Source organism: Sinohyriopsis cumingii, chromosome 4, assembly GCF_028554795.1.
Source record: "Sinohyriopsis cumingii isolate HCF-2022 chromosome 4, ASM2855479v2, whole genome shotgun sequence".
Taxonomy (NCBI): Eukaryota; Metazoa; Mollusca; class Bivalvia; order Unionida; family Unionidae; genus Sinohyriopsis; species Sinohyriopsis cumingii.
Window position 1 is genome coordinate 32,540,558 of NC_142964.1, and position 26,760 is coordinate 32,567,317.

The 26,760-nt window shown below is 36.1% G+C and overlaps 1 protein-coding gene across 1 annotated transcript in view; it reads right to left on the minus strand.

Annotated features, from left to right (window-relative positions):
• Positions 1 to 2,930: 2,930 nt before the first annotated feature.
• The window catches only part of LOC149800899 (sorting nexin-2-like), a 69,879-nt gene continuing 46,049 nt past the window's right edge, over positions 2,931 to 26,760 (minus strand). The window contains exons 9-12 of the mRNA XM_089954962.1: positions 23,265 to 23,470; positions 18,500 to 18,643; positions 14,238 to 14,390; positions 2,931 to 9,324 (exon numbers count right to left, since the gene is read on the minus strand). Coding sequence (XP_089811088.1) covers positions 9,274 to 9,324; positions 14,238 to 14,390; positions 18,500 to 18,643; positions 23,265 to 23,470 — 554 coding nt within the window. The 3' untranslated portion in view covers positions 2,931 to 9,273. The remainder of the gene's footprint in view (positions 9,325 to 14,237; positions 14,391 to 18,499; positions 18,644 to 23,264; positions 23,471 to 26,760) is intronic.

The window sequence follows — 26,760 nt, forward strand, 5'->3', positions numbered from 1 at the left end:
GGGAAGCAAGTTTGTCTTCAGTCTTTTACCCATGTCCAATGGACAAACTTTCCATCAACATTTACAAATAATCAAACAAAAAAGAAATAAAGAGTCCTAAACTGGCCTGAGATCACTCATCTTGTTGATAACCATTGAAAAACAATGCAAGGGTAATCGAGATAATATATGATGCTTGCCCACGTTTAGACATTTTCTACTTTTAGTCACAGCAGCCATATTTGCAGACAGATTGCTGCCATTTTGTGCAAACTCAAAAGGTCATCATTCCGGAATGCATTATGTCAAATTTTGGTTTAAGTCATGTTTTTCTATTTGTCATACTGATAATATTTGACACTGAGTTGGAATCCTACCCTTTTTTCACGAGAAATCTGCATGATCTGAATAAAATTGAATTACCTATGATGCAATGCTTCTGTCAAAATCAGTTTTGATAATAATGCAATTTTTCCCTTCTAATTTTAGTACTGACAGCCTTACTTAATGGGATATCATGCTGTATGGTACCAATATGAAATACCTTCATGCACTGATGCTCACTGCCAAAATTGTGTCAAATTCTGTTGAGCAGTTTTCAAGAAGTTATTTAAAAGCTTTTCAACGTTTAGTAACTTCTGCTATATTTGATGGTGGATCAGCTTCATGTATAAAGCTTGAAAGGCTTTCTGGACAGGATACTTTCTTTCAATTTGGTAAAATATGGTTTCCTTTTCATAGTAACTTGATTAGGTGCATGCCAGATCAGCATCATTTGAACATATTTGAAGGACTTCTTGACAGGATACTCTTTGCCGATCTGGATAAAACTTGCCCAATGATTCTAGAGAAATTGCAAATTGGAAATGTTGACAGACTATGGATGAAACATGATGGGCATAGAACCATACTGCAAGTTCACTTGGCCTTATGGACCATACCATAAGCTTACTTGGCTTTATGGACCATATCATAAATTCACTTAGCATAATAGACCATACTGTAAGCTTACTTGGCCTTTTAGACCATACCGTAAGCTTACTTGGCCTTTTAGGACATACTGTAAGCTTACTTGGCCTTTTAGACCATACTGTAAGCTTACTTGGCCTTATGGACCATACCGTAAGTCCACTTGGCCTTATGGACCATGCCATAAGTTTACTTGGCCATAAGGACCTCACTATAAGTTAACTTGGCTTTATGAGCCACTGGCCTTAAGGACCCTACTGTAAGCTAATTTGGCTTTATGGGCCATATTGTAGGCTTACTTGGTCTTATTTTCCAGGTGAGCTAAAAGCACACAAATTTTGTTTTTACTATTTTCAGTTTTGTGCATATTTTGGATAATACCAGAGATATCATGCTTGGTTTACATAATTTCCTTTTAGTAAAACCCTATCTCTAAATGACCATCCATTCAGAAAGAGTAGAGATAACAAATTTTTCAATATGGCCACCACATCAACCATATTGGATATCAGATCAGCACCATTTTTATTTAGGACCAACTAGTCCACAGGATGAAATGGTATGCATAGCTGCCAACCTTCCAGGCTCACAATTAGTGAAAATAGAGATAAAAAGTCGTGAATATGGACACGAATTCGTGAAAAATACCATGACAATAACTCCATCCACTCTTACTCCGACCGTCAATACTACACTATATCAAGTTCGCAAAATAAAAATAAAACACTACATATATGCAGAAATATTTATTTATCAAGGCATGATACTGTGGCAGACTTGAACTTCCTCAACTGCTTCATCGTAAATTTGTTTTCTAAACAGTTCCGACTTCTTGCCTGCTGGTTGATCTTGGGGACTAAAATTGCTGACAAATTTTCTGCAGCTAAGGAGGCCCTAAAGTCTGTCTTTTTTTCCTCACTAAAGAAAATACTCTTTTGCTGTCACTGTTGCTGTGAGGAATGCACAGGAGCTGCAGCATTTTTGGTTCTTCCACAGGAAAATTTGGAAGCGATTTTCGAGTCCGGGAACATGTCAGAACAAATGTTTAGCATGGTCTCCAGCTGATAAAGGTAGATTGTGTTCGACACAAGAAAACTCACAAATAATGCTTAAGCGTTGGTAGCATGCGGGTCTTCCGCCAATGGTTTAAAATATTCCAGAGATGAAATCTGCGAATTCTTAATTTTCCCAACTTCTACGTGCTTTTTGCAACCGACATTCTTCCTCACATCGTCTCTGGGATAGCACACTGAGTGCAAAAAGCATGAAAGAATATCAATGTTTAATGGCAGAATGCACGGCCAATTTTTGATATATTCCAAATTAAACTTCACTTTTTGAGTAATACATTTCTTTTTCCTTGGTGGTGAAGACATTTTCAAAATCTTAAATGCGATGCTGAACGGTAACTCGAATCAGTTTTGACGCATGCGCGAAGCAAATTTCCGGTTAGGCCCCAGTTTCTCTCAAAAGCACTTGTAAAACTACTCTTATACATATAGATTAAAATAGGCTAAAATGCTTGCGACCGGGCCAACTGTACTAATTGGCTGAAGGTCTACTAATATCGTGACCAGCGGTACCGGACCGTTTCGGCAACTGCGAATATCACGACTAGCGCTTAACGGGAAATCGGTTATTTTATTAAAGATTTAAAATAATTGAGGATCGGAAAATTCGTGAATTTTTTACTTACGGCGTGAATCCGTGAATCGCTGAAAAAGTCGTGAAATTCACACCAAATTCGTGAGGGTTGGCAGCTATGTGGTATGCCAAGTTTCATGCCTATCCCCTCAAGTAATTTAGTAGTTGCCATAACAAAACATCTGTTAACAGATGGCAAGCATATAACAGATGCAATCCAGTTGCATATTTTCTGCTCTTTCACCAGTAGAGCTAAAAAGAAGTTCTTATGATTGCTCTCTAGATCTTTAGTTTGCTTCATGTATGAGATCTGGAGAAAGAAAGAAACAAAGTGGATGATCTCTTTACCATTTTATTTTTTCTTTGATTTGTGCAAAGTAAATATATTTCAAATTTACAAATATTTTGAACTTTACCATTGAATTCACTGAGTCATTTGTTTTCACCCAATATACACAGTAATATAAATATTTAATCCTTATAGTGCCTATAAAAAATGGTTCTGAGGAAAACTAGTTGTTTATTGGCATAAAAAACATACCAATGAATTACTGGTAATCAATAATTATTACTTATCAATACTTGCCTCAAGCCTCATAGTCATAAACTATCAATAGTCTCTGCATCTCCTCTACTATATTTTTCATTCATGTCTTAAGTTTTTTTTATGATTATCTTCACTTTTATTAGAGTACCTATGCAATGCACAATTTTGTTTCTCCATGAAATTTAGTACTGCAAATGTTTGAAAATATTTGCTTTATGCTGAAACTCTTTTAAGTGTACTAACAAAGCAGAAATATAATACATGATTTTATTTTACTTTACAAAGTTTTAAAAACCTGAGTAAAATCTCTAAACTGAAATCTCCCATCCAATACCTTGGGATCGTTTTCAGTTATTGTCAGGTTTAGAATTACATGCAGATTTATGATTAATGTGTGCACTACAAAGGGCCCTGGTAACTAACACATATACTTGCTTATAAGTCAATACTAATGCAAACTGCACAAACCCAGATCTGATGGTACATAATACACTGACAGATCTGGGACAACTGTGCAGTTTAATCAGCAGAACTGCAAAGACCCTGATCTCATACACAATATGCATTGGAAGCTCTGGATCTTTTGTTGCTTGCATTTTGAATGGACTTATAAGCAAGTACGTACAGTACAATCTGCTCAATAAAGCGTTAAACAGAGGTTACTTGTGTTGGGAAACAGAAGTTTAGAGAATGGGCAGTAACTCCATTCTATAATGACATAGAATGCTACGAATATAATTATGCATGATAAATTTGGGTGAAATCCAACTTTCCTTAGTAAAGTAATGTTGTGAATGCCAGTGACAGGAAATCAGTGGCTATAATTCTTCTAAATGATAATGTGGAATACAGGAAATCAAACACATTCATGGTCTCCTCAGCATAAAACTGAATGACAAATATGCAATTTCAACATTCCATCAAAACCATGATGAAGTTATGCTGCAGAAACCAAAGTCAGTAGACGCAAATTGTTAGTGATATTGTGGAAAGTTAACTCATTCTGGTTTTTTTAATCAATAAATAATTATATGACAAATCTGAGTCCAGCAATCCTCGTGAAAGTTAAGCCAGACAGAAATACCCACAAGAGGAATGCCAAAAAACTTTAACATCATATGCATTATACAGTAACATAGTGTAAAAATCAACTCTTCATGGTCTATTTTCGGGGCAATTTTTCTTGTCTTTGATTACTAAAGAGATACATCATGTCCTGTAAAAAAAAATTGGAATTCTACGCATGTTAAAATAAAAGCATTATTATAAAATGGTACTATATGCATACTACGGTAGTATCTCAAAATTTTTAACATGCCAGATTTATTAACTGGATTTTAAGACCCAATTGAATGTGTACAGTTACAATGAACTTGACTGATTAGAGAAAGCAATCTCTCATTCATGTTATTCAGATTCTAATGTATTTTTTATTACAGGAAATCCACAGAAATATTACATCTCACTTGCTCAGCAGAGACATTTCTAATAACCAGCAAAGTAACTGAATCACGAAAAGTAGGTCACCATTACCTCTGTTTGTCTTTAATAAGCAGTATCCTCCATAATGAATAAACTCATAAAGTTTAATGACTGTATATACAACAGCATCAAGGAAACTATATGCAAACTTTTTTAATGTTTACATCAATACTATGTTTTTGAAGGCAAGAAAAAAATATGACACTTGTGCTGCTAGACTGCTGAAATGATACCAGGCACTAAAAAACTAAAAAGGCTGTTCTACAAATATTCTTGTTATATTAAATAATAATATATAACATATACCATAAAGTCTTCCCAATATTGTATACCATAACAACACTTATCTGCACTACCAGTGTTTCACTTAACTTATTTAATGCATTATGTAACACATTAAACACATACAACCATTCTCTATTATAAACACATTTTTAAAGGCCAATTGCCTTCAACTATGACAAATATGTATATGTATTTTCCATATCTTTTATAAACTGTACCAAACATCAATCATCAACAGATGTAAGGTATCAGAAGAAGAATTCAGGACCTATCTGGTCACAACAAAATTATGTGCTTGTATGCGTGTAAATATGGTAACAAGTACAGCTTGGGTTTTAATAGGCACGCCACTAGAGACAAGATGACCAGAACTACTCATTACATGTTCATTTTCAACAAAAGCAAAGTTCTACTTTTGCAAATAATACCGCATATCTTAAAAGAAATGTGGGCTTAAAAAAAAACTGAAGAAAAAAACAACAAAACCTTATAAACTGTGATTTTTTTTTTACTGTGCTTGTTAAAAAATACTGCACAGTCAAAAGTAATGACCATGAAGTAATTCATCCCATAAAGCAACTGGTGCTGTTCCTGTACAAGTCAAACCACACTGACCAAGGATATTTAACGAGATATTATTTCATAATGACTAATATAATGTCTAAAATATTCTGAGATTATTTATTCATCAGCTTTATCTGCAATTATCACTGACTTTAATTACTGTTATAATTAGCGTAAGCAACAGCACAATGACTGTATAAGCTTGACAGTGTTTCCCTTTACCCTCATCTGCACTTCAGAGACCCCATTTTTTTTAATTTGACCCCCAGTTTTGATACCAAAGTTTGTTTTTTACTCAGTCTGACCCCCAGTTTTGACACCAAGGAGATTTTGACTCTCAGTCTTGCACCCTTAGGGAATACACTGCTTGAGTAAAAGTCAGACCCAACTGCAAACTGTCTGACAGATCTAGCTCTATGCAGCTATTTGGGAGTAATCAGTACAACACAGACCCACATCTGCTACTGCATTATGTGATGGCAGATTAGGGTCAATGTTGTTTGCAGTTGGATTTTACTTTTACATGAGTATATACGGTATACATTTTTTCTCTCACATAACTCCTTACGAGGAAATGTCTAATAAGTCACATTACACAAGTTCTCTTATCTTCTTTAGCTTATCTGGGAAGAAAGTATGAGAAAATTCTATAAGCAGGCAAAAAATACTTAAGTAAATTCTAAATAGGTACTTAATGCAATTCATGTAGGATGATTCAAAATAATTTCAACCAGCTATACTGTACAAGTGATATTACTTAACAATACATTTCAAACTGTTTTTATCAAATTAAAAATGATAGCTTCAAGTAATCATTGTGATCAATAAATAGAAAAACAAAACTTAAAAAAATGAGAAGGTAAATGGGGGTACAATAAGATGGCAATTTAAAAGATTAGTGCATTCAGTTCACATGTAGCATGTGATTTTGCTGCATATCACCTTATGTTAGGTTAATTTGCAGATAACAGTTGCATTTCACAAATGCAGCTGTAGTGAGTTGAATAAAGTGATGGCTGGATTTGTCCATGTTGTGGAACAAAAAATACCCTGATGGAAGCCATCACAAATATCAGCCCATCTTTTTTGGCAAAAATAAAGAATATAGATATAATAGCAAAATTACTTCAAGGGCACATTTATTAAACCACATAAGTTTTATTTAGTTTAGCAAAAAATGAACTAGATCAGAAGTAAAAAAAAACATATGCCATCACCGCAGACCCCCCTCCAAAAGTCTTTGCAAAACATGTAATGTATAACATCAATGCTTGCTCAAGAAAGGTTCATTAGCATCAAGAACAAAAAAGGAAACAAAAAAAAGGAAACAATCTGAAAAAACTACAATAATGGCATAAACATTAATTAAAATCATCTAAATATGAAACATGTACCTAATTTCATTTATATACCTCAGCTGCTCATTAATTAATCAAGCTCACATGGTTTTTGTCCAGTTGATGAAATGTGTAAAAAAAAATGTAAAAAAAAAAAAAAAGGCCTGAAAATCTACTGCACTCATGTACATATCAATACAGATAAGTCTGCCAAATTTTATCTGCCTGCCTAAAGTGGTATTGCATATGCTCACAAATTGAGTTCAGCTGCAAATGATATCTGATCTACTATCACATAATGTTCTGGTATATCAAAGTCTTTGTTCCTGAAGAACTGCATGTACATAATCATCAATACTGAAAGATTTTTCAACAACAAAATTATATAAATTTATAACAAAAACATTTATGCAGAATTTGTACATCATGATGTCTGAAATAATAAACAGATATTGAGTACTGTATTTTCCAGGCAATAAGTCAATACTTTTTGATCTGGAAGTCTAGGATTCATCTTATACCCTGAATCAACTTGTACGTGGATTATGTCATTGAAATTGCTTTAAGTACCAGTAATAGTGCGATTATGAAATGTAATTGGCAAAATCCAAAACAGGTCATATAGCTGTACCAATTACCATGTCAATAAATTGACATTACTAATATGACTCATTTTATATTAAAATTTTTATCATTATTTTGTATGCATTTGTATGTGCGTTTTTCTGATTGCTCAAACATGAAATAAAAGAAAACAAAGAGCTCATAATTCATGGGCTGCGTAGCACTCTTATGGTCTAAATTCTATAGTGTACTTTACTTATGCAAAGCACATCGATTGTTCCTTAACATTCACCCCCAAATAAATCAACACAATATGAACAGTTGTTGCTTTTAATTCATCCTTTCTTTTTTATATCAAACCTAATTCTTCCTGATAACTTTTTAATGATAGGTACACTGATATTTGATTTACCATATTTTATTTTATACACATGAGTGATTATTGGTAAAAAAATTTCATTGATACAATCCATATTAACAAGTCAAATGTTCGATAATATTTATGAAATACCATAGATTAAGCACAAAATTATCATATATTCATAATACTGCCACATATTCACAAAAGAATGTCCATAATATAGGTTAACATTCAGAGCAGAGATAGAATACTTGTAGATAATCAATGATTCATTTTTAATTTTGAATTTAAGCTGAAAACAAAATGTAATAACACACCCTTATTATTCTTAACAAGTTGTTGTTTTGGTGTCTCTCTTTGACTATAATTGATGAACTGATTCTCTGACTATAATTGATGAATTGATCTTAGATTTATGACAACAATCCAAGCCAGTTAACAATTTAAACCATGACAGTGACTTTGGGTGTTAGGCAGTGCTGGTAACCCCTTTGTTCTCTATCATTAATCCACACCAATTACCAGTTTTATGATCTCAAATGGATTGAGAACCACAAGCAATGAAGCCCTCCTTCTTCTCATTTACATTTTCATTAATTTTCTTTCCATTTCTAATTTCCATGTTGCAGCCTCATATTTCTATTGGTAGCCTTACTGATTTTATCTTGTTTGTCAAATCTTGCCCCCAAACAACTGTAATTTATTAGCATATAAATAACAATGTAAAGCAATGCAGTTCCTATGACAACATATATTTTATTTAAAAGGAGAATGAACTGTTTATTCAGTGGTGTCAATTGATAATGGAATATAGTAGTTCCCTTGTCCATGAGGAGGATCACAATCATCAGGTAACTGAATAATACAGATTACAATCACACGGAAATTACCCATTTCTCCAAAATGAAATGGTGGAAAAAGTATGTTAGCATCAGAGACTGCAATTTCATAATTAATTTGGAACAGCATACAGTGATACAATATTCATGAAACTGGAAGTTACAAGAAAAAATGACAAAGCTAATGTGTTGATCTGACTTTGTCTTAAACACTACTACAACTTGTATATGGATGAAGGATGAAAAATTTACAAATTAGTTACATTGAGTGGTACTCTACATTGACTTATTGGCTGCAAAATACAGTACTTTATCCATGTTTAACCTATCCAATACAAGTAATGCAATATGAAACTTGCAAATAGATAATTACAGATAATTCTATCCCATTGCACTAACAATATACAACTTCGTGGAATGAATGTGTAATTAATACAAAAATTTTAGTCAATTTCCACAAAGATAATTGGGACATATACTTTTTCTTCACCATCACTTCTTGCTCACATCTGCAAATAATATTTAAAGCCAAGACACTTATGGTTTGATTGCTCAAACCAGTATTATCTATTCTCTCAACTTCTTCTCTATACAGCCACTGCAGTACTGTACTTGAAGCACCAAACTGTGGCATAGAAAATCAACAAATGATGATAGTTTGTAACAGGTAAGGTGGTCTGTGAAATGATGGAATCACAAAGCCTATATGATTGCCTTTCCCTCTGGTAGAAAAGCTTCCCAATACTTTATCAACTGAAATGATAAAGAAGAGGAAATATTACTTGATTCATGATATAGTTACATATATTCCTTATGAATAATAAATTGGTGATTGTAGCCGAATGTGGTTTTATAACTGTAAATTATTATATGCTCATTTTTGTTTCCGTAACTTTACACTGTCAGAATCGTGCAGTATCTTACAATACTGAACAAGCTGATACTGCATGCACGTGCACGACACGTGGCTAAACATAATATAGTGTTTCCTCCATTGAAAGTATAGATAATAAACTTAATGATGCAGACAAGTTCAATGAGTCAGAAATAAAACTATCAAACAAGCACATGAATGAATATGATATTCGCAATGTCAATAATGTGAGAGATGCAGTAATTGAAAATACCGTTCTAATCACTGAAACAATTATTTAGGAGAAATATTTGTACCTTTTCACAAATAGAATGGTTCAGACTATGACCAGTACTCTCTATGGTTTATAAAAATATAGCAAAGAAAAGCATATTGAGGCCAAGGGCTATTTCATATCTATCAGAGACATACCATTTTACAATTCTGTCAAAATACTAGATTTGAGAAAAAAATGCAACCAAAGGTTTCGGTTGGAAACACAGAACCATAAAGACAATAAACTAAGACATAAAAAAAGTATTATTTCTGTTGGCTAAATGGACTGTCACACAAGAGCTGCTTTGCAATTTTCCCAGTGTAACTGTCTTGATACAATGTCAGACTAGTGATAGAAGACACACTATATGATACAGGTCATAGCTGGTGTCCCTCCAACAGTGAGATGCAATTGACAGGGCATAAACATTGTCTTCTTTAGCTGGTAATAAGAATGGTAATAAATATACTTACATTTATGCATCTTAAAATGTACTTTCTTAATTCTGCAAATCCTAACGACATATCCTGCAAATCTGATAAACACCAAAACTCAACTGGCATTTTGAGTACATTTCCAGATGAAATCCTTTCTCCTTACTGTATTGAATTGACCCAATAATCCAAACCATCATAATCAGAAAAGTAGAACTGAGCTTGTTCAATATAAAAACAAAATCCATCCATTCCAGTCTAAATGAAAAAGTTGTTGCAATGTGTATTCATTCACAATATGACTCCAAATTCCAATTTTAAGTAGATCAAAATGACAATTCTTTTTTAAACTACTGTCAAGCACATAATGAAGTTCAAAGGTTGCTGGGTGGCGCAATGTGCACATTAATGTTATTGTGTATTTATGAATCTACGGTTGTGTATTTATTTTGGAATACATCATAAATTCAATTACTTTGTTTCTTGTAGTGCATTTTTTAAATATAATTAAGCCTTAGGTAGAATAAGAAAATGAGTATATAATAAAATGGTTGCCGCATTTGTATGGGTAAATATGAATTCGTTTTCTCTGATGAATACTGTTCTCCCAATGGTCATGCAATATTATTTTTAAAAAACTGTCAATATTTTAACATACAAATGCAGCAACTTAGAACTATCTAATATGTTCTGTTTCTCATGAGTATGATGCACTGTATGATACAGATAAACTTGCCTAAGTGGACACATCCAAAAGGACATATTTTTATGCATATCTATAAAATATGTGTCAATTTGTATGATTATAAAATTATTTGTAATGGTAATTTTTAAACACATTACATAGCTACAAGATAGTGGGTTTGTACTTTAGGATGAGGTCATTTCATTTGGTAAACAAGTTATTGTGGCTTTTTGACCTTGGAAGTTGTTCAAGAAGCCTTGTTGACAGATCTGAGTTCAGGTATTAGGATTCCCCCTTGGAAAATCAGTTGACATAATTTCTGAATGATTCTGGAAAAGATTATTCAATTCTTGTTCTGGTCCTGAAACCACATCTTAGTTTTGTACACAAGGGATGTTTACCTGAGAATCAAATATTCCTATCTTAAGCATCAGTCTTAGTGGAGTCATTTAGTTGTGTTCAAATGCGAGGGTTTAATTTATTTCAATTACTAACTGAAACTACAAGGTGCTCATAAACCCTAATTTAAACAGATGAGTTGGAATTACTGTGAATTTATTTAAAGACATTATGGATTTTATCATTGTGATACAACAAGGCTGTTAGCAGATCAAGCTACTCCAGACTACTGGCACATCAGCACCATACTATAAGTTATTTTTAATTTTTCACTTTGTATTTTAAGAAAATAAATTATTGGTTAAATTTTACACAACCTGTTGGTTTTCACTCTATTTCTATTACTTAGTTTAAGACCATAAATCCATACAAATATATCAACCCCATTTCCTGATTTCAATTACAGCCTCTATACCAAGGCCCATAATTTGACTGTGGCAGATTCAGTAGGGTGTACATATATATATATATATATATATATATATATATATATATATATATATATAAGATTCTATAGGAGAATGCTTGATAATAGTAGGCAGAATTAATATTTAATACAGATAATACTATCATACAGGTTAGAGGATTTTTAATTTGTACAATATGGAGATTCGAACCCAGGTCGCTATGCGAGTGTGTCTGCTACACACAAGTGCATATATAACACTGATTAAGTAGCATCAGTTTTTGGTGATGTGTGCTCAGCTGTGATGGAATATGGGCTGGTGTGTGCAGGCAAGGTGATGGGTGCCATTCACCCATGGATCTGGGTTCAAATCTCCATACAGTACGAATTAAAAATTCTCTAACCTGTATGATAGTATTATTTGAATTAAAAAATATATATATATATATATATATATATATATATATATATATATATATATATATATATATATATATCACTCACATAGCTTACATAACAGTAAACCACCACATAATTCACCTGGTAAATGGGTATATATCCTCAAGATCTCGGATGACTTCAATTATGAGCAAGAGACTGGATAATAATTATGTAATTATCTTGAGAACAATTTTATTTTCAGGATATAAAATTTGGAAGATAGGATGCCTAGGTTCATCTTCGCTAGCCACGGTTCCCATGTGTTAACCCTATCTACACCTTGGTGCATTGTTCAGATATTTCAGTGCTTCAGGTCTGTGAACTTCATTTGCTGCAGTGGCAAGCTACTGCATCCAATCAAAATCAAGCTGTTCGACTTTGAACACCATTCCTTAAAGATCAAGACCAGAGGAGCACACAAATGGAATGGACTCATAAATTGGCAATTTCCCACTGTTGGTCAATGCTTGTACAAATACATACTTTTCCTCAAATACATCTGAAAAGATTTCTCTCTGGTATATAGTCATACTTGCGATGTTAAACTTACAAAGTATCCTTTTGAAGTCAATTGCCTCCACCATTTTCAGCTGATTTACAATGCACTGCTGTTACATGGTATTGGTTAGTTGGCATTACATACTAAGGGAAACAATTCATGAAATCCAACAGATGTTGCAAGGACAAAGCTCTGAAATATCTGCACAATCCACCAAGGTGTAGATAGGATTAACACTTGGAACCTTGGCTACCGAAGATTGCCTAGGCTGTGTTTTTACAATACTAGTATTATTTGTTTAAAATCAGACAGAAATATGGTCTCCAGAGTGGTAGCAAGATCAAGCAATCTTTGTCCAAGATTACTTCATTAATATGCATGGTTCTCGCTCATCATGTAAATCATCCAAGATTTTGATGATATGAATCCATATTCTCAGTTTGACTGGAATTGGATTAGAAATATGGATCCCAGAGGTAACAAACAACTGTAGAAAGGTGAACATACAAGACAGAATGCATGATGGATAAGGATCAGTGGATGTAGAGCCAGCCCCTAAGTTCACCTGGCATTACTGTCAGGTGAACTAAAAAATCTACTCCAATTCCACAATCCACCACTCATGATAAATATCCTTGATCTGACATTATTCTGTGTGTCCTTTACAAAATTAAAAACAGGTATCACTGTGCTTTATATAAATCAACCATATTCCCAAATCAAAAATCCATCTTGCAATAGGTTAAAATATGTAGAAACCATAAGATGAACCTATCATTAGGTCTTTAAACTTTTCACTCAAGGAAACAGTCAATCCTGCCTCACCTCTGTTAGGCAAACACTTGCCTTTAAAAGTCACTTTCTTTTATGCCCCTTGTAACAAACTGGAGCAAAAATAAAGCTCGATTAAGCAGCAAGCTGTCCAAAGAGGCCATTTTCAAACATCCCAGATGTGACTGTATAAGACTTATTTTACAGTGTTAAAATTAAACAGTGAAGATTTTCAAGCGAACAATAGATTCTTAGTTTGATCTATCAAACATATGAAATGAGCACGTATGTAAAAATCCTGAATCTAAATAAAATTTGCTGAAAATGATATTGCTACATCCAAATAATAGATGCATTGTATATTAAAAACAAGCAAGAAATCATGGCTATGAACTTTTGAAGGATTCCAAGTGACTGTCATTCAATCAATCAATCCTTCCATTAATCTAATAACAATCACAATTGTCTCTGTAAATATAATATTGAAACAAGTATTTTGCACTTAATTTACTGTTCTTCTTATTAAATAAAAAATTTGTACTTGTATAAAACCAGTAAATATCAAAATAAATGTGAGGAGATAAATTCCACAAAACTGGAAACAAGTTTTATAATATTTTCCATGTTGTCAACTGAAGTTTACCAGCAGAGTCTGTAAAAAGGATATTTGCAAATCTAAAATCACCATGAACATCACCTCGTCTTCAACCAAACAAGAATTATCTCCAATTTTATCCACTGTGGAAAATTTGTTAAAATATCCAAAAATGTAACTCTCCAAACCATAGATTACAGCAAAAAACATGTCGTAAATGCATTTAAAATTCTCACAGTATGTCACAGACTTTACTTCTGAAGAAGAAAGCATGTTATATTGGTGATGTGTTAGAATTATCTTTACCTTTTGTTCATTCTCCATTAGATGCTCCAGGTATGAAATGACACTTTTCTTGAAATCTTCAACTCTAAGTCTATCAAACCTAGCTACTTCTTTTTTTATTGTTGCTGATATTCTTTCAAATTCTGCTTGCCCTTTCTCTACTTTATGACTCCACTGAAATAGGAAAAATGTGTACATGTCATGTGCACTGTGGAATGTGACAGAATAAAGAAAAATCAATCCAGGAAGCCATGGCAGCTCAGCTTGCTGAATGCTGGACTTGCAATTGAGAAGTTGATGGTTTGTAACCCACCCAATCCTGCTTGAGTTTGCTGCCTTTGGGAGTTCTATGTAAGGCACTTAGCTCCATAGCTGCCAACCTTCCAGGCTTGCAAATAGTGAAAATAGGGATAAAAAGTAATGATTTTGAACATGAATTAGTGAAAAATACCATGGCAATAACTCCATCCACTCTGACCATCAATACTACACTATATCAAGATCGCAATATAAAACTAAAACACTACATATATGCAGAAATATAGCTGCATTTCTATTTATTATGGTATTCATAAACTTCACTTGTTCTTGTGGTTATTTATCAAGACATGATACTGTGGCAGACATGAACTTCCTCAACTGCTTGATAGTAAATTTGTTTTCTAAACAGTTCAGACTTCTTGCCTGCTGGTTGATCTTGGGGACTAAAATTGCTGACAAATTTTCTGCAGCTAAGGAGGCCCTAAAGTCTGTCTAATTTTTCCTCACTAAAGAAAATACTCTTTCGCTGTCATTGTTGCTGTGAGGAATGCAGAGGAGCTGCAGCATTTCTGGTTCTTCCACAGGAAAATTTGGAAGTGATTTTCGAGTCCGGGAACATTTGTCAGAACAAATGTTTAGCATGGTCTCCAGCTGATAAAGGTAGATTGTGTTCAACAAGAAAACTCACAAATAATGCTTCAGCGTTGGTAGCCTGCAGGTCTTCCGCCAATGGTTTAAAATATTCCAGAGCTGAAATCTGTGAATTCTTAATTTTCCCAACTTCTATGTGTTTTTTGCAACCGATGTGCTTCCTCACATCGTCTCTGCGATGGCACACTGAGTGCAAATAGCATGATGAATATCAATGTTTAATGGCAGAATGCACGGCCAATTTTTGATATATTCCAATTAAACTTCACTTTTTGAGTAATACATTTCTTTTTCTTGGTGGTGAAGACATTTTCAAGATCTTACATGCGATGCTGAATGGTAACTCAAATCAGTGTTGGTGATGCATGCGCAGAGCAAAATTCCGGTTAGGCCCCAGTTTCTCTCAAAAGCACTTGTAAAACTACTCTTATACATAGAGATTAAAATAGGCTACAATGCTTGTTACCGGGCCAACTGTACTAATTGGCTGTAGATCTACTAATATCATGACCAGCAGTACTGGACCATTTCGGCAACTGCAAACATCACGACTAGTGCTTAACGGGAAATAGGTTATTTTCATTAAAGATTTAAAATAATCAAGGATTGGAGAATTCGTCAATTTTAGGCTTGCGGCGTGAATCGGTGAATCGCTGAAAAAGTCGTAAAATTCACACCAAATTCGTGAGTGTTGGCAGCTATGCATGTCATGTTAAGATTCAGAATTTTAAATACTGTTTCATCTTTCTCCTGGTAAATATTGATCTCTCCATCTCTCTGGCTGCCTGTTAGTGTAACCATCTAGGCCACCAGTCAATGACGGGCATTTCAGGACAGTCACTGAGTCAACACTGCATAGGTTTGACTGTATTGTGCATGTGGTTAATGCATAGGTGTGACTATATTGTATGTGTTAAATACATGTTTTATTGCTTTGTATATTTTACCCACAAATAGGTTTAAATGTATTATACAAGTGGTCTATGCATAGGTATGACATGTAACCTATACACGCATTTCAGTGAAATGTACATTCACTTAAGGACAAGCTCAATTACCTTGTATCAAGCATTCTTGCCAAGTGTTGGCTTGAGATGAGCACTAGGGTGAAGGAAACAGGAGAACCCATACAAAACATCCATAGCTGCCAACCTTCCAGGCTCACAATTAGTGAAAAAAGGGATAAAAAATCATGAATTTGGACATGAATTCGTGAAAAATACATTGACAATAACTCCATCCATTCTGACCACTCCGACCGTCAATACTACACTATATCAAGTTCGCAAAATAAAAATAAAACACTACATATATGCAGAAATATTTATTTATCAAGACATGATACTGTGGCAGACCGGATCTTCCTCAACTGTTTGATCGCAAATTTGTTTTCTAAACAGTTCAGACTTCTTGCCTGCTGGTTGATCTTGGGGACTAAAATTGCTGACAAATTTTCTGCAGCTAAGGAGGCCCTAAAGTCTGTCTTATTTTTCCTCACTAAAGAAAATACTCTTTTGCTATCACTGTTGCTGTGAGGAATGCACAGGAGCTGCAGCATTTTTGGTTCTTCCACAGGAAAATTTGGAAGTGATTTTCGAGTCCGGGAACATTTGTCAGAACAAATGTTTAGCATGGTCTCCAGCTGATAAGGTCGATTGTGTTTGACAAGAAAACTCACAAATAATGCTTCAGCATTGGTAGCCTGCAGGTCTTCCACCAATGGTTTAAAATATTCCAGAGCTGAAATCTGTGAATTCTTAATTTTTCCTACTTCTATGTGTTTTTTGCAACCGACATTCTTCCTCACATCGTCTCTGCAATGGTACACTGAGTGCAAAAAGCATGAATGAATATCAATGTTTAATGGCAGAATGCACAGCCAATTTTTGATATATTCCAAATTAAACTTCACTTTTTGAGTAATACATTTCTTTTTCTTGGTGGTGAAGACATTTTCATTATCTTATATGCAATGCTGAACGGTAACTCAAATCAGTGTTTTGACACATGCGCGAAGCAAATTTCCGGTTAGGCTCCAGTTTCCCTCAAAAGCATTTGTAAAACTACTCTTATACATATAGATTAAAATAGGCTAATATGCTTGCTACCGGGCCAACTGTACTAATGGGCTGTAGATCTACTAATATCGTGACCAGCAGTACTGGACCGTTTCGGCAACTGCGAATATCACGACTAGCGCTTAATGGGAAATTGGTTATTTTATTAAAGATTTCAAATAATTGAGGATTGGAAAATTCATGAATTTTGGCTTATGGCGTGAATCCGTGAATTGCTGAAAAAGTCGTGAAATTCACACCAAATTCGTGAGGGTTGGCAGCTATGAACATCTGTATTTGACATGAGACCCAGGATTCTTGCACAGTTCCTCAGGTCAAACCAAGGGCTGTGGAGGTGTAAACTTTTTACTTATCATTTATCATACTACTTTTACTACAAACCTAAATTGCTTAGCTTGGTGAATATCTCTTGAGGACTCCAATATGTGATCTTCAAACAGTGTTGTGATGTGATTTCGATTTTTAACGTAGCTTTAAAAAAATTTCAGTCATATCGCTACAATGTCTGCAGTGTGACAGTTTATAGTGATGTCCAGCACTGGGGCATCATGCCACAGACATGTAGCATGAGATCTTCAAACAGTATTTCAAAATAGCAACAGAAGACATTAAATGTTTTCCACACTTTGGGAAAAGTTACATTGTATTGTACAAACATTTAATTTCATCTGTATAATTTTGTTTTTATCTGCCAATAAGAAGCTTGCCATCAACCAATATTAAAGCCTGTGCACAAGCTCAGAAATGGAATATAGGTTATAGTGACCTTCATTTGGTGGAAAGAAAACACAAAGACACATCAACATATCAAATGCCATGACTGTGGCAAACAGCATCTGATAAAATGACAAAAATGCAAACTTAAAGTCAATGAAGCATGAAATCTCGGTCAATGTGAGTTATTCTTGTCATTAGTATTTTACCCAACAAGATGCATCCACAAACGAAGTTACTCTCCAACATGTGCTACCTGTACAGTAGTCCCCTCTTATAAGGCCACCCCTAATGCTGCAGGGAAGTGGCCTTATAATGAGGGTGGCCTTTCTAGAGGGGGACCACTGGTCAGGGGGGCCGTTCAAGAGGGGGACCAATGTATACTCAAAGTCAAAGTATTCCATTTTTAAATTTGTGAAAATTTAGTAAATATGTTATTTATATACTACAAAATTGTTACAAAATATTAATTTGACAATAATCAATTTTTATAATCATGTTACTAACCACATGAACACAATTTTAACAATTAGCTATAATGTTTAATTTACTATCATTACTAGGCTCACACTGTGTTACCTCCGTGATCTCCTGTTGGGCTTGAGAAATTTTATCTGTCTTATGGGAAAGCTCCAGTTTCACTTTGGTCTCCCTTTTCTTTGTCAAGGTAGCTTCAGCTTCCTTCCAAGTTTTGTAAACCTTTACTCTCTCATGCAGCACATCCTATGTTGAAATAAAAGAAAAACATTTAATGTCTTATAAACCTGTCCCTTTCGACATAACAAAATCAAAAACATCTAATTCACAAATATTCAAATGGTAAAAGTGTGGTGTGACTACTGCTGCTTCTAATGCTGAGTGACTGTTGGACCTGGCCAATATAGGCTTCATACATTTTTTGAAGCTTAGCCAGTCAGATGCAAGATCACCTCATTAATATGCATGAATACAGTTTACAATCAAATTTATTCAAGATCTTGATGATATAGGCTTACATACCAAGTTTAATCAAAGTTGAACCTATCCATACATGCCACCCACAGAGAGGTATAAGTGTAATTATTACTAATATTAGTGACAAAAATTCTGAGCATAAAAAAAGTTATTTATATATTACATGTCATAATTTACAGGAAATTATAAAAAAGATATTTGTTTTTGCTTCAAACTAGATCTAAATCCATGTGGATTAGTACAAAAATTCAAAAAAGCATAAGAAACTGATAAATTTGTTATGTCTAACTATCACTGAACAGTCGTAAAGTCAAGTCTCGAAAGCGCTACTGAGTTGTCCTTTTTCTGATCTGATATGTTCTGAAGTTTAAAAAAAACTTTTCTAAAATTGTTCAGCTATATAACATCCACGAGTCACATCGATAAAGCATGTTTCACTTAACATTTGGCACCAAGTTTTGAAAGTACAAACTGGTTCACTACCTAGTTGTATATAAAATTAAAATGAATCTGTGAGAAGTTTTCAAATCGAAGAAACCTGTCTGTTTTCATGGAAATGTGTCATATGAAGTTGCTATAAATAGGAAAAAGGAAAGAACATGGAGGTCTACAATACATAAATTATTATGCTACTCAAACACAGCAGGCTAGTCTTCTTTTTAAAAGTGTTCTCAAATTTATAAGTGTGGGACCAAAGAGATGATAACAAAAATGATATTACTTTAACTTTTTATGAACCCTCAAAAAGAATAATCCATATACAGTGGAGTGCAAGACATAAAAATTAGGTAAATAAAAATGACCAAAAGCATAATGATTGGATTTACACCTATCAGATGCAAGATAGCCTCATCAAATGGATTTTGCTTATGACTAATACACCTCTCCCTCGATAACTCGCGTACAATGGGGTCCACAAACATAGACTGCACTATAAGCGAGGCGTGAGTTACCGAGGAACCTCCAAAAATTGAGAAAAAAAAATCGCTTTGACAGAGAGAAAACCGTGGGGGGGAGGAGCGGCATTAGGGAACTAGGCTGTTTAATGACTGAATCCTCATTTTACAATCACGTCAATAATACTTTTTAATAATGCGCTTTTTCTAATGAAGTTGTTTGTTATTCTGTTTAAATAACCTTTTCTTTCTCAAAATATCCAACATATGAAAGATTGTTCCAACTGGTTTGAACAACCATCATGTGTACGCAAAAAATCTGTGTACTACATCACTGCTTTTTGTTTTCTTGATGAGTCTGGTTCCAGTAGTGGTATTTAATAGTATCTTGCCAAATCGGTAGTCCACAATTTGGGAACTAGACTACCTGTTGATACACTACCAAACAAGATTCCTTTTTTGTCAAAAACATGCGACATTTATTTCGTGACATGTCTACGTCGAAACTCAATTATTTATTGTTCAATTAGTACAATGTTAATGTCGTGATTTCATTGGAAGTAATAATGAAATTTCTTATCATCCCTGAGGATATCCCTAAATGCCAGTTCAAGAATTCTCTTAAACTCGCTTGCCCACAATGGTCCGTATCTGTGAAATCAAGCTCTTTATTTAACAAAGTATTCTTTTCGCTTGGCTGCCTTGTTATTTTTTATCACAGTTATGAAAGAGTCGGTTAATTTAAGGTAGTTTCTGTTACATGCACATTAACGTTTATTACAGTGTTCGATTGATCAAATGAAGTGAGTTCACCCGACATATGACTGAGGCCGCTAGATTTTAAGTTAGTCCCATTTTTGTGCCTTTTAACTTTTCTTTTATTCCACCTCCTTTTTTTATTCAAAAGACATAATTAATGTGATAATATAAAGGAGGCCAGCTTTTAATTCAGTGCAACAATACAACAAATACTTCCACAAGTCAGTTATCAAAACACTGTCAGCACTTAATTAGGTTCTCAGAGAAACTCTTGCGGACATAGCAGTTACGGTAGATTGACGCATGTTTAATTACAAGAGGACACATTGCACTTATGACGATTACACTTAAAAGAAACTAAAAGATGGAACTAGAACACAAATTTCAATTGATAAAAAAAATTATTTAATTTGTATTTATTTATTAAAGTACTGCCTCCACTCGGCGTAAGTGATATTTTCATTGATCAAAATTTCCTTACATATCATTAATTGCAGTGTACTAGGAATGTTGTTTGGAAAGAAAATGTAAAAAATTGTATAAGTTATTTTTAAATTTGATATTTCATAGTGATGATTAAAATTTCCAGGTCCTATCTACCATTTTCCACGAAAAAATGAACACTACATCAAAGTTTCTGTAACCAATTTTGATCGCGATTTTCTTCAAGTTCAACAAATAGGGATAACTTTTTTGGGAATTTTCGGGTTTAAAAAATGGGATCCAAGCCTGACACCACGTTATAAGCAGGTTCACGAGTTATCAGGGTGCGAGTTATCGAGGGAGTGGTGTATCCTGATAATATAAGCTTACATATCAGGTATGATCAAAATCTTATCAGCAGTGAAGTGTTTACATACAAGTGTTGATAGATACATGACAATACATGCAGGACCACAAGGTGTGCTAAAAATTTAATTAAAAGTTGTTAAAAATCACTGAAATTTTCACGGGATGAAGATCCTACATTTTTCTTTTTGTTACAAAAGGATTTCACGGAATCCATGAAAAGACTATTTCTTCTTTTTAACTGAGGAGTGTTCAAGCTATCGTTAATATTCTTGAGTGATAACAAAATTTCCAAAGTTGCAGCTGTGGCTTCCATACAAGTTGTCAACTCCACAATGACCAAATAACATTTAGGACCAAATGATCATTACAAGTCTGCTGGTAAACACTCAATATTAATATGATTATCCATCAAGGAGAAGTAGTAGTAACAAGATTTTAAAGATGGCTGCCATTGTGACCACAGGATATCAGATCAGCCTCATTTTCATTTTAAGACCACCTAGAGATCATAAAAAGTGTTTTGGTGAAATCCCCATGTTTATGACCATCCACCTATGAATGGCAATAAGATTTTCAAGATGGTCACTATGGTGGCTTCATTGGAGGTCTGACTAGCATCATATTCATATATGACCAACTAGAAATCCCACGAAGTCCTCTGGTAAAAACCTCCATGTCCATATGACTTTTTGTTTAGGAGTAGTGATAACAAGATTTTCAAGATGAAAATGTATGATAGGCAACAGGTGATCCTGAAAGCTGTTCTGGACTATGATCAGTAAAACTAAAACTTCATTGAAACATGAAATATAGGTCACAATGATATAGCTTTTTTAGAAGTATATTGCATGATACAGCAGACATAAAGTACATGAAAAACTGACCCATACATGAAAACCAAGGTGTTCTGGGTGGAAGGACTTTAGGGCTGATAGACACCAATTTCATCACCGAGCATGAAAATGAATTTTCAAAGTAAATGATGTTTGATATTGTCTGTTGCACTAACCATATATACTCACAAGACAAGTCCAACTGCTAACTGCACACTCACATCTGCAGCCACATAATGTGATGGCAGATCTGGGTTTGTGCTAGTTTGTGAGGAGTAATCAGTAGAACAAACAACAGAGACAACGATCTGAAAGTGTATTATGCTACTGCTGATCAGGATCTTTGTTGTTTGCAGTTTGACTTGATTTACGAGTATATATTTATATATTTTGAACTCAAAACATTTCATAAGTCAATCATAGCAATATCACAAATAATACTATGACAGATTCTATGAACAATTCTTTAATTTTTAAATATACCTCTATGAAATATAATCTCTTAAACTATATGAATCCAAAGACATATATTTGCTCATATGTTTAAATAAAGTATTGACTGAGGTTTATCAATACATATGGATCAAACATTTTTATACGAGCTCTGTATTAACAGTTTTCCTCACAATTATCAGCACATATGTCTGCCTCTGTTTTAACACAGATGCGGTATTAGGAACCTTCCTGTAAAATTATGTATATACATGTTAAAGGATTTTCATAATAAACATGGAGCATGAGTAAATACCAAGTATGATTTCAAAAGAGACATTTCTTTCTGTGATAGGAATCATAATTCCAGAGAACTGTTAAATAAATCCAGGAAAGTAGGTCACAATGACCCACTTTTGGCAAAATAAAATTGTTCCTGAATTGCTATCTTGATCTCAATATATAAAAATGCACTGAATTTTGAGTCTGTTTATGAATTGTAATCAAGGTTGAGTTAACTAACTGTAGGTATTATCATTTGCAAGGAGCTGAGCATTTAAAACAGCGTATCAAATGATGCACCCACAGTGCAAGTTTGGTTTAATCTTAAAAATAACTACTGAAACAAAAGAATTGTTTTTCAGAATCAGTAAACACACATGTACAGTTTCTACACACCTTGACCGCTCCTATCAAGACAATGTAATCTTTCAGAAGCTCTGCCATGGTGAAGTAGTCCTGATCAGATTGTTCCTTGTGTAGCTGTTCAATTTTCTCTTCCGTCTCTGCTAGCTGGGACAGGGCTCGTGATAACGCTGTGTGCTCTTCTGCATTAGCCAACATGGCAGCACTCTTGGCAAACACAGCTGTTGTCTGACTTAATTCTGTAATGATTAACAAAGGACATAAGTGTGTTGTAAGAATATGAAATATGCATGTAAATGGTGAATATTTAATGGATTTATCATTGACATAAGTGTGTGGTAAGAATATGAAATATGCATGTAAATGGTGAATATTTAATGGATTTATCACTGACATAAGTGTGTAGTAAGAATATGAAATATGCACGTAAATGGTGAATATTTAATGGATTTATCATTGACATAAGTGTGTGGTAAGAATATGAAATATGCATGTAAATGGTGAATATTTAATGGATTTATCACTGACATAAGTGTGTAGTAAGAATATGAAATATGCATGTAAATGGTGAATATTTAATGGATTTATCACTGACATAAGTGTGTAGCAAGAATATGAAATATGCATGTAAATGGTGAATATTTAATGGATTTATCATTGACTTAAGATTGTGGGGGTGCGTGGCCTGGGCCTGACGTCCCGCTTGCCAAAGGAAAGTGAAGCGTCTCTCATAGCCTCTCCTTCCCAGGTGTAGTGATCGCCGCAGGACCACTGTCTCGCTCTGCGGGGCAGGAGGTTACTTGCATATGGCCTCTCCTACACTATTGTGTCCACAGCAGCACCTTCACGCGGTGCCCCCTGTTTTAACAGAGCCTGCTGTGTGGCGCGACCGAGTACCCGGCGGTATAACTGGGTGGGCAGACTGGGCTCATTAGCCTTGGCAGGCAACCAGTCTAAGAGAAGGGAAACTCTGACCCCAAACCCGGGCAGATGAAGCTCGTTAACCTTGTCAGGCAGTTCATCTAGGAGAAGGAAACTCTGATTCAAAACCAACCAAGTCCCATCCATTGGATTATGGCTCCACTGCCTTGTGGATATCTTCGGGAGAAGGAAAGGCTACGGGAGTAAACCCAGACAGAAAATCAGGAGTGGAGCCCCTAAGGCGGCTGGGGGTCGACTACGACCTCCTTCCGGCAGCTCCTGCATCCAAACTGGTGCCAAATGTCATGCTCAGCATTCCTTTGGACCCCACCAGCAAGGACGAGAGGGGGATCCTGACGTCTGGGCAGCCCAGGATCTCCATATTCCATGCCCAGGCTTGCGCCCTGGAGAGGACACTCCAGTCTCGCTACTGAGTGAGGAAACAACACGGAAGCTGACAGTTTACGGGTTATAAGTCCCACCCGATTGGCGTAGGGAAGGGGCGCCACGGGTCAGCTTTGACGGTGGGAGGGATCATCGTGTCCCACTGGCCAACTATCGCCCGCCTCAAGCCGGGCAGCCCCCGGTCAATAAGGTGTTGACCCGCCATCGTCTGCCTGCTCCAGTGGGTGTCTGGAGCTCAGTGTGTTGTTCAGCATGACAAGCAGACGGTAATTCCACACCAGACAAAAGAAACAAGAAACCAATAAAGAAGACTCCAGCTCTTCGATTTGCAAGCTGGAATGTGCGCACCATGTGTACAGGCATCTCCGACGACCTCAGAGAAGTGGACGACACCAGAAAGACGGCCATCATCGATAGAGAACTCACCAGACTAAATATCAGCATAGCTGCCCTCCAGAAAACCAGGCTCGCCTCTAGTGGCTCCCTCAGAGAGGAAAACTACACCTTCTTCTGGAAGGGTCGAGAACCTGAGGAGCCCCGTCAGCACGGAGTGGGCTTTGCCATCAAAAACAATCTCCTGGCCTCGGTTGAACCTCCAACAGGGGGCACTGAGCGTCTCTTGTCCATCCGCCTCACCACTACTTCAGGTCCTGTCAACATCATCAGTGTCTACGCCCCAACCCTCACGTCATCAGAAGACGTGAAGGATCAGTTCTATGGGCAGCTGGACGAACAGATCAAAGGATGCCCCAAAAATGAACCACTATTCCTCCTCGGCGACTTTAATGCCAGAGTAGGTGCGGACCACGAGTCCTGGCCTACCTGCCTCGGATATCATGGCACTGGAAAGACCAACGAAAACGGCCAGAGACTGCTGGAGCTATGCACCTACCATGGCCTGTGCATCACAAACACCTTCTTCAAGTGTAAGCCACAACACAAAGTGTCATGGAAACACCCCAGATCTCATCACTGGCACCAACTCGACTTGGTCATCACCAGGCGATCTGCCCTTAACAGCGTCCTCTCCACCAGAACCTACCACAGTGCAGACTGTGACTCCGACCATGCCCTTGTGAGCAGCAGAGTGCGACTACAGCCACACGTGCTACACCGCACAAAACCAAAAGGATGTCCTCGCATAAACACTGCACAGATGTCAGTCCCTGCCAAGGTGGAGGAGTATGTGTCTGCCCTGAACAAGGCTCTCCAGGACCTGCCTGAGTATGACGCTACAGCCAAGTGGAACGCCATGAAGGGTGCCATCTACAGTACAGCTATGTCAACGTTTGGCAAGAAGGAACGACCCAGCCAGGACTGGTTCAATGCACACCTATCAAGGATGGAACCACAAATCGAGGAGAAACGAAAAGCCTTCATAGCTTACAAAAAATGCCCTAATGAACGGACGCTTGCTGCTCTCAGAAGTGCCCGAAGTAACACCCAACGCATTGCTAGACAGTGTGCGAACGAGTACTGGCAACAACTGTGTGAAGGGATCCAGCGCAGTGCCGAGTCCGGACACATCCAAGGCATGTACAGTGGCATCAAGAAGGCTCTAGACCCTACAGTGAAAGGGGTCGCTCCCCTGAAATCCCTGACGGGAGAGAAGATCACAGACCGTGGGCAACAGATGGCCAGATGGGTGGAGCACTACTCAGAACTATACTCCAGAGAAACGTCAGTCACTGATGCAGCCCTCAGCAGCATAAAGAATCTGCCCACCATGGAAGAGCTCGACAAAGTGCCAACCTTAGAGGAGCTCAGCAAAGCAATCGACTGCCTTCCAAACGACAAAGCACCAGGTAGTGACAGCATCCCGCCCGAAGCTATCAAACGTGGAAAACCAGCATTGATTAAACCACTGCACGAGCTACTTTGCCGCTGCTGGGAGGAAGGAGTAGTCCCCCAAGACATGCGTGATGCCACAATTGTGACCCTTTACAAAAACAAGGGCGACCGCAGTGACTGTAATAATTACAGAGGGATCTCGCTCTTGAGTATTGTTGGTAAAGTGTACGCCCGCATCATACTCAACAGGCTGCAGTTGCTGGCAGACCGTGTGTACCCGGAATCACAGTGCGGCTTCAGAGCAGGCAGGTCGACGACAGACATGATCTTCTCCCTACGACAACTCCAAGAGAAGAGCAGAGAGCAAGGTCAACCACTCTACATAATGTTCATCGACCTCACCAAGGCCTTT